Source organism: Phascolarctos cinereus, unplaced genomic scaffold (genome assembly GCF_003287225.1).
Source record: "Phascolarctos cinereus isolate Bilbo 61053 unplaced genomic scaffold, phaCin_HiC Scaffold_9;HRSCAF=440, whole genome shotgun sequence".
NCBI classification, from domain to species: domain Eukaryota; kingdom Metazoa; phylum Chordata; class Mammalia; order Diprotodontia; family Phascolarctidae; genus Phascolarctos; species Phascolarctos cinereus.
Genome location: NW_027556402.1, coordinates 96,669,424 through 96,685,610, shown reverse-complemented (window position 1 = coordinate 96,685,610; position 16,187 = coordinate 96,669,424). Strand labels below are relative to the sequence as shown.

The following is a 16,187-nucleotide window of genomic DNA, read 5'->3' as shown; positions in this document are numbered from 1 at the left end:
ATGAAGAGCTGCACACAATTGAACAACATTACTGTTTCAAAAAAAAAAAGTTTAAAAGATGTAAAAACTCTGATGATTGCAATGACCAACTGTGAATCCAAAGGACTGATGAAGAAACATGCTACCAAGTCTCCTGACAGGGAGGATTTGTTTTGCTTGACTTGATATATTTGATATGAGGACTGAGTTTTTCTTTTAGTAGGGAGAAAGGTGTGAGGAAGGGGAAATAGGTAGAACTAACAATAGTTGCAAAAAAAAAATAAGAGGGCCATTGAAGTATTTTTTTAAATGCACTAAAGGAAGCTCAGAAGAAAACATAGACAAGCAGATCAGTTTTGAAACATGTTAAATTTACATACTTCTTTTAAAGCAAGCTGTACATAATCACATTTTCACATATAATCCTCTTTTTTATTCCACTTTGTAAATGGAAATGAGTTTTTTGCTGTTGTTTGGTGATCATTAAATTCAAAATAAATAATTGAAATATAAGACAGCCTCTAAAGATTTTTTTATTATTCATGCTGTCATTCATCACATTTACTATAATACCCAGCTTTATTTCTCTAAAAATTGGACACGTGTGTTTGATATAGCATACTATAATGGAAGGTCACTGGAGGCCTGGTCTAGACCTGGTTTTGACCTAGTAGTCACTAAAGAGATATGGAACCTTAAACCAGTCATTTTAAGACTCTAACCCTCAGTTTCCCTATCTTTAAAAGGATTTAGAGCAGATGATTTCCAATGCCATTGGTTCTGTGTCTTCATGTAAGTTATTGGTTAAAAAAATGTAAAAGGTAAAAACAAGACAAAGCTAAATACAAAATGTGGTTGCATGCTATGTTGGAGACCTTCATCCAGGTTAATAATCCTCAATCAATTCACTTTGGACACAGTTGCTCAATCAGCTTTAACTCCATTTAACTATTTGCACTACCATCCAACTCACATTTTTCCATGCCTTTTACACTAGGATATCACAAGAAATTTTGCAAAAATGTCTTCTTAAAATCAAATCACCCTATGTTCACAGCATTCTCTTTATCTGGATACAACATGGTATGGTATGATATGGACCAGACTTGGGATTTCATTGCTGTGGAGAATTCCCAGAAAGAAAATTTCTCTACCAGTTCAAATCAGTACTTTTGAAGCAAATTGTAATCCTACAGTGGCCTGGGACAATGAGTGGTTAAGTGATTTGCCTAGGGTGACAATACTGATTTATGTCAGAGGCAATACTTGCAAGAACCATGTCTCCCTGGATCCAGAAGCAGCTCTCTACCAGCTCTGCCACACTACCTCCATAAGGATCTATAATAACCCTATCAAAAAGGGAAATGTGGTTAGTTTGGCATTCCTTGCTCTTAATGAAGTCATGTTGCCTCCCAGAGATCACCCACACTTTAAGTGCCCCCAAACTATATTTTTCACAAATCACAAAACCTCAGAATTGGAAGGGACTTCAAAAGTTATCTAGTCCACCCCTATCTGAACAGTAATTTCCTCTACAACATAGCCAAACAAGTCCTCATCTAACCTTTGCTTGAAGGCTTCAAGCAGAGGAGAGCCCACAACCTCCAGAGACAATCCAATTTAGTTTCACATAAGCCCTAATTGTTAGAATGTTTTTTCCTTACATCAAACCTTAACTTTTCTTCTTTGTAACTTTTACACATGGATTCTAGTTCTGTCCACTGAGACCAAGGGAAATAAATCTAATCCATTCATCACCTTACAATCCTTCAAATACTTGACAATAGGGGCAGCTAGGTAGTGCAGTGGATAGAGCACTGGCCCTGAAGTCAGGAGGACCTGAGTTCAAATCCAGCCTCAGATCAACCACTTGACACTTACTAGCTGTGTAACCCTGGGCAAGTCACTTAACCCCAATTGCCTAAAAATAAAAAAATTTTAAAAATAAACAAATACTTGAAAACAGTTCTCCTTTTTCCCTTTAAGTCATATATTTTCCAGGCTAAGTAGATAGGCATTTCTTTGGGGGGGTTTTGAGTCACTCTTCCCATAGTGTTATCTCCAGGTCCTTTGCCATCATGGTCACCTCTCTCGATGGTATTTTAAGTTAGGAATGTTCTTCCTAAGATGTGGCCCCAGAAGTGAATATATATCCAAATGCCATTGGACCAGAGCAAGAGACATGACTTAGCATAGCCCTAATCTTTGTAGTTGCCATATCACACCATTGATAGAATTTTTTACAAGAATACTCAAGGAAGATTATCATTTCTGTTGTAAAGTCTAATGTCAGTCCTACCATTTTTAAAATGTAGTAAATTTCAAGAGTCAAGGGCATGCTTGGTTTCCTTGTGCTATTACTAGTAATAAGGAAAGCCTTTAATCCCTGAGCCTTTTTGCAGCATTGAGTTTTATCTTTTTCAATTTCTTCCTATGATTCACAACATATTTAAAATACTCAGGGGAAGGACGTGGGCATGTAATTTCTCTAGAATTTCAGTATGTTCTGAAGGAAATGTTTCAGAAGATTGAGGTATCTGACCATTCAGAATTGCTCTTCAATTTAATATAAAAAATGTTTACTAACTTGAACAAGGGCTGGGCTGAAATGTACCTCGGTTCAAACCACACAGTAACAAAAGAGGACAGATATGTAAATGATTCAAAATGGTGAATAAAAACCAAAGTTCACTTGGCATTTTCACTTACACAGCCACCACCAATTTCAACTGCTGAACAAGTGCCACCACTGATATAGGAAAGCCAGCCTCATTACTTGTGTAGTTAGCAAGACACATGCCCTAAATAGGGCAGACGTGAGATCCAGCCAGTCAAACCACTGCTACCACTCCTCTCAGACCCAGGTGAAGAGTCCTAGAAATGGCAGTGTCTTCCCCTCCTCTCACCTCCAGAGGCATCTAGGTGGCACAGTGGATAGAGTGCTGGGCTTGGGGTCAGGGAAACCTGCATTCAAATCCAACCAGAGACATTTACTAGCTTTCTGATCCTAGGCAAGTTGCTTAACCTGTATCTGCCCCAGTCTCCTCAACTATAAAATGGGAATAAAAATGTCACATAACTCACAAGGTAAAGACAAAAGAAATATTTGTAAAGTGCTTAGCACAGTATCTGGCATGTAGGTGCTTAATACAGCCTTATTTACACACAGACACAGACACACACCCTCTGGCCCTGCCTCTAGCCTAGTTATAGTCTAGGGATGTGCCCCTTATGGAAGTATGATGGCAACTATCAGTCAATAAACATTTATTAAGCACCTACTATAATTCCAGGCACTATGCTAAGTGATAGGAATACAAAGAAAGACAAGCAGTACCTGCTGTCAAATCTAAAGAGGGAGACAATAGTCTAATAATTACGTACAAATTACATAAATACCGGATAAATTGGAGATAACCAACAGAAGGAAGGCAATAGCAACGAGGGTCAGAAAAGCCTTCTTTATAGATAGTGAGACTTAAGCTGGTACTTGAAGTCAGGAAATCTAGGAGGTGGAAATAAGAACGCAGAGAGTTCTAAGCATGAAGGAAAGCCAGTGAAAATACCAGGAGTTTGGAGATGGAGTATCTTGAGAGAGAAATATCAAGATCAATGGCATTAGATGACAAGGTACATGGGGAGGTGTCAGATATAAGAAGCCTGAAAAGATAGGAAGGGGCCAGGTTATGGAGGGCTTTAAAAGTCAAACAGAGGATTTTATATTTGATACTGGAGGGATGGAGATAAGCAGCTACTGGAATTTACTAGTGGGGAAGGGGACAGAGAGAGCATAAAAGTGATGTTAATGAAGATAGAAATTCCAGGATTTGGCAACTGATTAGCTATGAATAGAGGTCTGGGTTGAGAGTATTGAGTCCAGGATGACATTTAGGTTGCAAGGCTAGGTGACTGAGAGAATGATAGTACCTTCTACAGAAGGCCTGCACAACCTGCTGCCTAAGAGGATGTTTTCCTTTACATTTTGGAGGGCTGCCCAAAATCCTTTGACATGGGGCAAGCAGCCCACAGGCCACGGGTTATGCAGGCCTGCTCTACAGTAATAAGGTTAGAAGGGGGGGGGCAGAGAAAATGAGTTCAGTTTTAGACCTGTTGAATTTAAGATATCTACAAGATTTGCAATTTGAGGGGGCAGAACTAAGATGGCAGAGTAAAAGCCTTCCAAATACTTGTAAAAAATGACTCTAAACAAATTCTAGAGCAGTAGAATCCACACAAAGGGTGAAACAAATTTCCAGCCCAAATTTCCAGCGGATGTTCCATGGGAAAGGTCCATTGCAATAGGCTGGGAGAGGAGTGCAGCTCAGTGTGGGCCATGCAAGCAAAGACTGGGCCTCAGCGAACCTGGAGTAGGCCTCAGGGGACTGAATCAAGCGGAGCTATGGCAGTTTCTAGACCCACAAATGCCAAAGACAGCTTAGAAAGTCAGAGGGAAAGGTCTGTCAGACCTGGGTAAGAGAGGAGCATGGTCTAGCCCGGGCCAGCAGCTCCAGAACAGTGGCCACAGTTCTGGTTGCTTCCAGAGCTTTTGGACCACAGATGGGGGGAGGGGGGGAAATCAAGCAGCTGATCAGAAGGGGGATTATACGGATCTCTCTGCTGGTGCTGAGGCAGGAGTCTCTTGCTTTGTCCATGCTTGGATCTGGGTCCACTCCTGGGTGGCAGTCCTGGGGTGAGAAGGAGTGCTAGTGTGGTGGAGCTTGTGGCAGCAGTACAGAGGAAACCCTCCTCTCATGTCCAGGACAGAAAAGAGTGCTTGTGGTCACTCACAGACCAGAGCACAGACCAGGAGAGGAGTAAACACCTCTCCTTTGATCATGCCACCTTGAAAGAACTGAAAATTTACAGGTCTCTAGAAGTATCTCTGAAAACAGCTGCACAAAACCCTGAAGCTTGGAACAGCACATTCTCCACATTGGAAGCAGACCCCCACCTTACAAAGAGTTAAAAAGTCAAGGAACTGGCTGGGAATATGAATAAACAGAGAGAAAAAATTCAGACTATAGGATTTTACTTTGGTGATAAGGAAGATCAAAACACACAAGCAGAAGAAGATAACAAAGTCAAAGCTCCTACATCCAGAGCCCCCAAGAAAAATATGAATTAGTCTCAGGCCATGGAAGAGCTCAAAAAGGATTTTGAAAATCAAGTAAGAGAAGTAGAGGAAAAATTGGGAAGAGAAATGAAAGTGACACAAGAAAATCATGAAAAATGAGTCAACAGCTTGCTAAAAGAGGCCTAAAAAAAACAGACTGAAGAAAATAATACCTTAAAAAATAGACTGGGCCAAATGGCAAAAAAGGTCCAAAAAGCCAATGAGGAGAATGCCTTAAAAAGCAGAATTGGCCAAATGGAAAGGGAGGTCCAAAAGCTCACTGAAGAAAATAATTCTTTAAAAATTAAAATGGAGCAAATGGAAGCTAATGAGTTTATGAGGAATCAAGAAAGTATAAAACAAAACAAAAAATAATAATAATAAAATGAAAAAATAGAAGACAATGTGAAATATCTCATTGGAAAAACAACTGACCTGGAAAATAGATCCAGGAGAGATAATTTAAAAATTATTGGACTACTTGAAAGTCATGATTTAAAAAAAAGAGCCTAGACATCATCTTTCAAGAAGTTATCAAGGAAAACTGCCCTGATATTCTAGAACCAGAGAGTAAAATAGAAATGGAAAGAATTCACCAATCACCTCTTGAAAGAAATCTCAAAAGGAAAACTCTCAGGAATGTTATAGCCAAATTCTAGAGTTCCCAGGAGAAAATATTGCAAGCAGCCAGAAAGAAACAATTCAAGTATTGTGGAAACACAATCAGGATAACACAAGATTTAGCAGCTTCTACATTAAGGGATCAGAGGGCTTGGACTATGATATTCTAGAGGTCAAAGGAGCTAGGATTAAAACCAAGAATCACCTACCCAGCAAAATTAAGTGTAATCAATGAGAGGAAAAAATGATATTTAATGATGTAGAGGAATTTAATGCATTAAGAAGCATGAAACGGTAAACAGGAAAGAGAAATCATAAGGGACTTATTAAAGTTCAACTGTTTAAATTCCTACATGGAAAGATGATATTTGTAACTCATTAGACCTTTATCATTCTTAGGGTAGTTGGAGAGAACATATATAGACAGAGGGCACAGGGTGAGTTGAATATGAAGAATGACATCTAAAAAAGAAAATTAAGGGATGAGAGAGGAATGCACTGGGAGAAGGAGCAAGGGAGAGGTAGAATGGGGTAAATTATCTCACACAAGAGGCAAGAAAAAGCTTTTACAGTAAGGGGAAGAGTGGGGAGGTGAGAAGGAATGAGTGAACTGTACTCTCATCAGATTTGGCTTAAGGAAGGAATAACATACACACCCAATTGGGTATGGAAATCTATCTTACCCTACAGGAAAGTAGGGGGAAAGGGGATAAGAAAGGGAGGAGGGATAGAAAAGAGGGCAGATTGGGAGAGTGTATAATCAGAAGTAAACACTTTGGAGGAGGGACAGAGACAAAAGAAGCTTGCTCTAAAAGCTCCTGCGCCAATCAGACTGGGATGGCTCTGCACTCCTGTCTTTAAAGAGAAAAAAAAGGCAGGGAAATGGTAGAACATGATATGTGAGGAACAGCAAGTATGGCTGGACTATAGAGTGGGTAAAAGAAAGTCTAAGAAGACAAAATGTGGGAAGGAGAGCTTTAAATGACAAAAAATGTATATTTAATCCAGGGAGACCAGACTGCCAGACCTACACTATAAATCACTTCAGTACATAAATGAAGAGACTTAAGACCAATTAGAAGAGTGTACAAAAATCTAGGTGAGGCATGCTGAGTTCCTGAATTAAGGCAGTGGCTATGTTAGTGAAGGAGAGACAGAGAGACAGAGACAGACAGATATGAAGTAGAAACATTTGGAAACACAGGATAAGTCTGGCACTGAGGTAATCCTGAGTGACTCGGCAGACGGTGGTGCCCCAGAGAAAAAAGCAGAGAAAAGGAGAGTTAGAGGACAAAATATGTTGAGCTTGAGATTCGTAGACAGTCAGTTTGAAATGTCTGAAAGGCAGCGATTTAGAGAACTTTCAGCTAAAATGACACACTAGAGCAGGATATATAGACTTGGGAATCATCTACACAGGGAAAGCTGAACCTATGAGTTCATCTAGTGAGCTTATTTGTCCTCATCTTTGCCCATTCTTATGGGACATTCCAAGTGAGCAACAGGCATGCCATCAGGATAACATTTTGTACCCACCTTAATAATTCTTTGACATAGGTTCTGAAGTTATTAAGTCTGGGATTATTGCCTGGAAATTTTATGGTTCTGACAACCTAGCAATAAAATGTCAAGTAGACTCTTTGACCATAAATTATAGGAGAATGACAAATCATTGCTTCTTGATGGCATTGCTTTGGTACAATACTTAGCAAGGGCTCTTTAAAAAAATGAAAGAGGTAGGAAAAGGTGAGAAAAAGTGAAATGAAGACATGAAATTTTAACTAATTTGCCTATTAAGGATTATAAAATTCCAAAGAAATTCAACAGAGTTGGGAATATGGGTTGAATGTGCTACTAATCATTTTGTTAAATCAATTTTAAAATAAATGGAAGCTTCAAAATTTTTTTATGAAAAAATTTTATTTTTACATAAATAAAATTGTTTCTACCACATTCTTTTAAAAATATTTCCTCTACCATTGAAATAACTACCTTTTTGGTACAGGGAACACAGTACAGAATGGTCCACCAGCTCTTTTTCTAAACTTATCTTCTTCAGATAAAATACAGAACTGTGACTCTGGGTAGTCTAGCAACTGTTACTTCCTTTTATCTCTCCCATTAAGGGGTTGCAGGACTTAATTCTCTAAGCACCTATTTACACAAAATTCTTAACATTATGCCACCAAAGATTTCACAGATTTTATGTAACAGAGTTTGATAGCTTTGGTATCAACACAGTGTAAACTAACCAAAGGAGCAACAAAAGATTCAGGAAAAAAAACTGCGGTTATCACAGTTGGACCCCTAAAAAATTTACAAAAAGTAGTTAAGAGTGAACTTTAAATTCAGTAACACTGAAACAATTAAAACAATTCATTGCTTTCAAAGGAGTTATAGAAACACTAAGTTACATACAAATTACTACAGAAACACTAACTTACATACATCCACAAATACTATCTTAGAACCATACAAGCATAAGGCACTTTAAAAATAATAATCAAGTGTACAAAAGGATTAGATGTAAGAAATTGTAATTGTCAGTAAAAAAATAGAGCTAAGTAGAGAAACATGGGGGATATACATGTGTCCCATGCAACTTTTAAAAATGTTTTGAGTGAAATCCCAGGTTTCATAAAAAGTTTAAAAAAAAACTTTCATCATTCATATTTTTAAAAGTATTCATCTATTGTGTTTACATATATTTAAATGAAGTAAGGCAGTGGTTCATGTAAAGAATATATCTATACATATGTTAAAGAAAAAATTTTTTCTCCCACTCAAGGAAGCTTTAGATTATACATTCAAAGGAGGGGGAAATGGCTAGTACTTTCACTGGCCAATATTTCCATTCTAGAAACATGAAGAAAAAAAAAATAACATTTCTATTGGCAATTCAGCATTGAACCAGGGAAGAATTAATACTAGACAGTGTGATTTGGTAGAAAGAATATATAGAACTAGAAGCCAGAAGTGCTGGAATTCAAGTTCTAGCTCTCCCACTTTCTCTGAGACTCAGTTTCTTCATCAGGAAAATGAGGATATATATACATATAGTACACAGAGTTTGACCCAACAACATAGACAGGAAAAATTATGTGAATGAAGAATGACCTAATGGTCATTATCCTAGACCTACGATATACAAGTGACCAGGTACTGAGTTTGGCTAATAGTATCTTAGACATACTCTCAGATTGACAATGAACTAGACCCAGGACTGAATAGCAAGAATACAGACTGAAATGCTTTTCAGAAATAACAGTACTTTCAACAAGTCCAAACTGCTTCCTGAACTAAAATCCCTTTTTTTTTTAAAGCAACATTCTTCCACTGAAACAATACAGCTATGAATCACAGAACATAACAATATCTAAAAATTTAGGTGACCCAAAGGGACAAAAGTGAAACATACAGTGAGTACAAACCAGTAGTATAACACATCACCAACAATGGTGTGTATACAAGTGGCAGCCCAAAAGGTATCATCCTAGAGATAAATTATCAGAAAAGAAAGTGGGCCAACCAAATAGCAAAAGTAAGGAACAATAGATGAACATCCCAGAGTACTGCTCTGATACCAGCATAATTTTAAAAGACTGCAAGGAAGACCTTCAGCAAGTTGAGTGGATACCTTAGGGCAAATTGCTGAGAGCACATAAATAAAAGCCACACAAGCAGAGAAAGCATGAATAGGCTGTGATCTATACTGCTGGGGGGAGTATCCTCACTGATGAGATCATAGGCCTACTGAAGTACTAAAATATAACACCTGTACTGCCTAGTCTGAGGACTGTTGTAGGGAAAGCATTTGTAAGTTTTAAAGCACTCTAAAACTGAGTTATTCTATTTCTGAGTTTCTTAATCACAGATAAAATTTATTTTTAAAAGTAAAACAAGCCTGTGAAAGTTTAGTAGGCACAATGACTCAGGAACAAGATCAAATATAATCCAGAGTCAAAATTAAGTAAATATTTTCCTTTTTTAAAACAGGAAACATACACAAGGAAGTAAAGTCTTAATATTCAGTTACAAAGCAAAGTGTCATACCCATAACTGTTGGAAATAAAGTCTTATACATCCATAGGTGCAAATATCACATGGGAAAAAGTGCAAGCATTATACATGTAGCAAATCTGCCCCCAATTTCCTAAAGCAGTCATTATTTCAACATCTAGTTGGTTGTGCTGAATTGGTTGTCTGGTTTCAAGGAATCATAGCCTTCTTTTAGCAGACCCCTCCATGTTTTAAGGAATCGTGCATTTTCAGTACATTTGAATGCCAGCTCTTCCACTTGGGCTGAAACAGCAGATGTGGCCTCAAGAAGTTTAATTAATGAAAAGGCTGCCTGAAATTAAAAAGAGAGAGAGAGAAACAAGAATCAAAGTATTGTAGCTTATTTCACAATTATAAGTGGTCATTTTACCACAACCCTTCCAACAAATATACAATATACTCAAGATTTTTAGTGTGAAATTCCATATTAAAAATATAAAGCAAAAAAAAACTATAGAAGATCTCATTTCAGAGTGACTAACATTTTTAACAAAGTAATTTGAATAGATTTGTGTCTCACACAACCTATCCAAATAAGTTCAAAATGGATATTAAAGGTCATACCAATGTTATCAACAAAGTCCAGCGGAAATAGAAAGAGAAAATCCATTAACTGTTGGTGGAGTTGTGAACTGATCCAACCATTTTGAAGAGCAATTTGGAACTATGGCCAAAGGTCTGTACACCAAAAAAAAATTTTTTTAAGTGAAAAGAATCTATTTATACAAAATATTTATAGCAGCTATTTTTGTGGTGACAAAGAATTGGAAATTAAAGGGGATGTCCATCAATTGGGAACGGATGAACAACTTGTGGTATATAACAACACTTTTTGTTGCAGAAAAGAACTGGAAACAAAGTGGGTGCCTATTAGGTAGGGGAATGGTTGAACAAATGTGGTATTTGAATAAGTGACTGCTATAATTACCAATCATAACTCCAAAGGACTGAGGATGATATATACTTCCTACTTCTTGGCAGAGAGAAGATGAATTAGACAGAGGTGAAGAATGAGACATCCATTTTCAGAAAAGGCCAACATGTGAATTTTTTTTTCTACTATACTTATTTATCAGAAGGGAGAGCACGGAAGTAGGTAATGACAGAGTTACAGAGTAAAGTTGATAACATTTTAAAAAAAAACTATATGAGATTCCATTTCATGTAATCTTTTTTCTGTTATTTTTTGTATATGGAAATGTTCATATTTGTTGATATTTGTTAAGTTCATAGGAAAGCAATAAGCTACCACCTGGTATTTTATGCAATTACACTTAAGAAATCATAATCCAACACTATCTCTTTACATATTGAGTAAACTGAGACCCAAAGAGGTTATATAACATGCCCAAGGTAACACAGGTTACCTACCTGATCTGTGATCTAAAAGATTCTAGGAAACATTTTTGCCCATTGTTGCAGGATATTTATCTCTAGAACACAGTTTTCACAACCCTACTCCCAAAAACTAAATTATTCTTCCCAAGTATAAGTAACCTTTATTTAAAATGCTTTTTAAAAGTACACCAATAAGTATAAAAGCATGTTCAGGTACTGACATATATTTCCTCAACAAGAAACTTAACTCATCTTTTCTGAAGAAGGCTGTCCTATTATTTCTTAAGATTATCTAGAGGGGGGAAAAATAAAAATAATTGCATCTAATAGGCATCTAAAGTTAATTTTTTTCTTAAAAAATCAACAATATATATCGAACAAAACCTGGTTTATTCATTCCCCTACTTCCATTCTGAACAAATGAGTTCATTCTTAAAAGCTCTCCAAGAAAGTGATTCCCTAACCCAATAAATCACTCCCTAAAATCCCTTATAACTATAATTCCTCCTTCTGCAATCTAAATCCATTTCCCTCTGTTCAGTTTTTACTGGAAACAAATACCTTTTTTTTTTGTTATTGCTGCAGGAAAGGATCTCACAAGAGTCTGTCGATGTAAAACTTGAAAGAATCTTAAAAATCTTAGCTTGGAGCAGAGTGCTATGCAAGGTGATGGATACAAAAGAGGTATCTATAACCACTATTTACTGAAATCAACCAAGCTAAAAATTGCTCACAGTTATTTCCTCACGGGAGGGGGGGGTTGTCCAGAAACCAAAGGGATTCATGAATCTTCATTACCTTCCTATTGTCCAGCACATGACTGTCGGAAGTGAAACAAGGAAGATAGCAAACAAGTCCCTGTATTATGTGCCAGGCACTTACTAAGGGTTTTACAAATATTATCTCATTTGATCCTCACGATTATGGGGAGGTAGGTGCTAATTATCCCCATTTTGCAGCTGTAGAAACTGAGGCTGACAAGTGTCTTGCTCTAGATCACGCATCCAACCAGGGTCAAGTTAAACATTAAAGACTCGTGTACGCAGGTGGGAATCCCTACCTCATCTTCAAGTATTAAGTTCCAGCTACATGCTGGTGGCTCCCCTAAATATGGAACGCAATGCCTTTTTTCTAGCTTCTTAAAGCACAGCTAAGGTGCCACCTCCTACAAGAGACCTTTCCTGATCCAAGTAACTACTCTTGTATGAACTTTCTATTTACCTTTCTGAGGTTTTGTGGCTTAACAAACGCCCCAACCGAAGAAGAGCTCGTACAGAGCTGAGACTTTTAAAACATTCTGACTTCCCCCCCCCCGCCCCAGGCTCTAGCACAAAGCTTGCCACATAAATAACAGGTTCTTAATAAATGCTCGTAGACTGATTCTCAAATATATCTGATCCCGTCAGTGAGATCGTGACCCCTTGCGTGCCTTGCGCAGAGTTGGAGTCAAAGTCCGGAGACAGAAGGACAAGTTCCGGGAACAACTCTAGAAAATCCCCCAAAGCTCGGGAGGGCAGGTTTCACCGCCCAGAGGGGCTGGGTTCCCACGCAGACTCAGTAGCGCCGCTGAGCTTCGGAGGGATGGGGAACGAGACAGACCCGAAGTCCAGGACAGGCCGTTCGGGGGGAAGGGCCTAGTGGGTTTAACCCGTTCACTGCCCAAGGCCCGGCGCTCGAGAGCAGACCTGGCGAACCTGGGGCTGCGGGTGGGCAGCATCACCCGGAGTCCCACCCGCGGCCGCCTCCCACCCCCTCTGCGGGGCCGAGCAGGGGAGGGAAGAGAGAGACTCCCGGGAACCGAGGGCGGGCGCCGGACTTACATCATCGATCTGCATCTCGACCTCCTCCAGCGGGTCCGCGGACGGCGCTCCATGGCTCGGCCCCGTCCCCGGTTCTGGATTCTCCCGGCCAAAACCGCCGGGAGTTCCGGGGACAAGGAGAAAGCGGCGGCGCGGGCCAAGGGGGACGAAGGAGAAGACGGGGGAGGAGGAGGCGGCGGCGGCGAAGCTCGGGCCTCGGCCATGGTGAACAGAAGTGTCAAGAAGGTGGAGCAGGGTCAGGGTAACGGCCTTTCAACTGCGCGCGCCCAAGACGGGGGCCCCGCCCCTTTCTCCCTTCCCCCTCCTCCCTCTGTCTCGCACCGCCCTCCCAGTCCGGGGGGAACGGGGGGTGCGGGGGGTGGGGGGGGGGTGAGTAGCAAGAGCAAAATCAACTTGAGCACCGGGAACCAACCAATAAGATCCCAGACATAGGCTTCCATTTATAAGCCCATCGCGCCTGCGCAAAGAGATTTGCTCCAGGGGGAGCTCCCTTGAGCTAGTCCCGGAGCACTATAGATCCCAATATGTGCTTCTCTGCCTTGTCTTCTTCCCTTCTCCATTCGCGTCATATGATGGGATTCACGGACTTCCCCCAAACTGTGACCTTTAAGTTCACGTTAGAGAGGCGCCGAACTTCAGTAGAGGAACTAATGGACTCCATATTCCGTCAGGCTATGAGGCCCTTGCGCCTGCGCAGAATCCCAGAGAGGCGGGAAAGGAGCGAAGCGGGGTCAATGAGGCGACTCTGTGGAAAGTCAGTAGAGGCGCCAGTGCAGCGAAGAGTGCATGGGGCACCCCGCGGCCTAGATGTCCTGCGGAGTCTGAGAGTTAGTAGATTCATCCTGCTCGGCTCGGAGCCGGAGAAGCCCACCTGTGCCTGTCGTCATGTTGGTGCTTCTGGCGAAGCTGTCCAGCCCCGGTGAGCTGGGGACCCTAGTGAGGTCTGGGAAAGGAGGAAGAAGAGCTGGGAATGAAAGGAAGCGGGATGCCTAGCCCACCCCCCAAACTAGGGCAAAGGTCATGCCAGTCTTTGTGATTCCTGGACTGATTCTCCCAGTCTCTGCCCACCTGCCTCGGGAGCAGCTGCGCCTCGGGGCCGCCCTAGGCAGGGCTGGTATCTGGGGTAAAGGTAAAAGCAGAGGGGACCTGTGTCAGCCCCGGCTTCTCTCCACACGCCCCCCTCAGTCCGGAGCTTGCCCTCTGCTTGACCCTGGCCGGGCTCAAGTGCGTCGGACCCTCCCGGCCCAGCGCCCAAGGGAGTGGTCACCCCACGATTAAGGTGCCCACGAGATGCCCCCAAATCAGCCTCCCAGCTCCTCGCATGGAGTTCAGGAGAAAAATAAGAATAAGAAAAGTGTTATAAAATTTAAAGGTGGGGGGGCGGTGTCTGTGTGCATCTCTGTGTGTGGTGATTCCTAGCATGGAGTGGAAGAAAAAAGTTTTTCATGTAATAAAAAAGTGTTATACAATTTAAAAAGCCAAAAGTTTATTGGTTGTAGTGGTGTTTTGCTTTTTACTCTGTTACAACTACAGTAATTATATTACTGTTTATTTAATCCACACCTGTGTTTTCATCTGGGTGGGGAACTCCTGGTGTGGAAACTACCCCCACCCCACTGTTAATTATTTTTCTAAAATATCTTGGTCTCAGAAAACCCAAACAGGCTTTGTTTGAATTTTGAAAATTCAAAGCTTGTTGTATCCGGATAAATAGAATTATAGTGATGAAGTTACCTGCAGGAATAAGCCTCCCTAGGCAGTCCTGTCTCCCCTTCCCCTAGCTAATATGCGGACTTATATAATATTAGAGCTGAAAGAGACTTCAGAGGTTATCTAGATCAATACCTATCCATACCATAAATTCTGTCTAGAACATTTCCAGCTTGTGATCATCTAGCCTCAGAAGACTTCTCATGAGGAATTCATAGTGCCATCTCCCCACCTCCACCCATACAAATACATTCAGTTATCCCTTCCATGCCATACCCTATAGTCAGTAGCACACTCTGATTTTGGATAACTAACTTTTTTTTTATTAATTTATTTTGATTTATCAACAATCACTTCCATATGCTTTTGAGTTGAAAAGTTTTCTCCCCCTTCCTCCCCTCTGCCTTCATTTTCACATTAGTGAACTTGTAAGTAAAAATTAAAACCAATAGGAGGAACCATCAGAAAGATGAAACAAAACTCAACAGAAGGTAAAAATAAGTGATAGCGATTTGACTTTCATAGTTCTTTCTTTGGATGTGGACAGCATTTTCCATCCCGAGGCCTCTGGACATGTCTTAGATCCTCATAATGCTGAGAAGGGTTCAGTTTAACAATCTTAGTCATTGCATAACGTGGCTGTTATTGTGTACAAAGTCCTCTTTGTTCTGCTCACTTCACTCAGCATCAGACCATATAAGTCTTTCCCAAAGTTTTTCTGAAGTCAGCCTGTTCATCATTTCTTATAGCACAATAGCATTCCATTACATTCATATACCACAACTTGCTCAGCCATTCCCCAATTGATGGGCATCCTCTCAATTTCCAATTCTTTGCCGCCACAAAAAGCTGCTATGAATATTTTTGTACATGTGGGTCCTTTTCCCATTTGTTTGATCTCTTTGGGATACAGCCCTAGAAGTGCTGTTACTGGATCAAAGGGTATGCACATTTTTGTAGCCCTTTGGGCATTGGATAACTAACTTAAGAAGCCTTTCCCTAGCCAATATCTGCTTCCTTATATTTTCTGCCCCTTGGTTGTGTATACCTTTTCCACTGTGATGGCATGCTGACAGAAAGGAAGCCAGGAAATGCTGAGTCGATGTTTTTAGACTTTGAACATTAATTCAGTTACTGGTTCTCTAAATTCAAGATCTGTCCCCAATGACCACAGAGAACATGAGGCACAACATGTTATAGTAAAAAGGCTGTTGGATTGAGATTCAGAGGACCTGGGTTCAAATGCTATCTTTGCTGCTTATAATCTGTGTAATTATTGTGGCAACAGTTTCCTCATATATAAAAAAGGGGTTGGCCTTTTAATGACCAATAAGACACTTAAATGAATGATCTCACAACCTTAATTCCATAGTGTAATCCATTCACCCAAAGCCTAATTAGTCTCCCACATAACAACCCTTCATATCTTTAAAGACTGTCATTATGGTCCTTCCAAACTTTTTTTTTTCAAACATCTCCAGTTCTTTCAACATATGACAGCATATTATACATTGAATTGTAGAGTTAAGAACATTGATCTTAGAGTC

General features: G+C 40.2%; 2 protein-coding genes across 2 annotated transcripts in view; one reads left to right on the top strand and one right to left on the bottom strand.

The window, feature by feature from the left end:
- Nucleotides 1-8,383: 8,383 nt before the first annotated feature.
- Nucleotides 8,384-13,280, bottom strand: CUNH4orf46 (chromosome unknown C4orf46 homolog). The gene is given in 3 exon segments (XM_020994039.2): nt 8,384-10,064; nt 12,931-12,977; nt 12,980-13,280. Coding segments are annotated over 3 exon segments (375 nt in total). The 5' UTR covers nt 13,134-13,280; the 3' UTR covers nt 8,384-9,890.
- A 438-nt stretch (nt 13,281-13,718) lies between these two features.
- Nucleotides 13,719-16,187, top strand: part of ETFDH (electron transfer flavoprotein dehydrogenase) — a 31,854-nt gene continuing 29,385 nt past the window's right edge. The window contains exon 1 of the mRNA XM_020994037.2: nt 13,719-13,849. Coding sequence (XP_020849696.1) covers nt 13,816-13,849 — 34 coding nt within the window. The 5' untranslated portion in view covers nt 13,719-13,815. The remainder of the gene's footprint in view (nt 13,850-16,187) is intronic.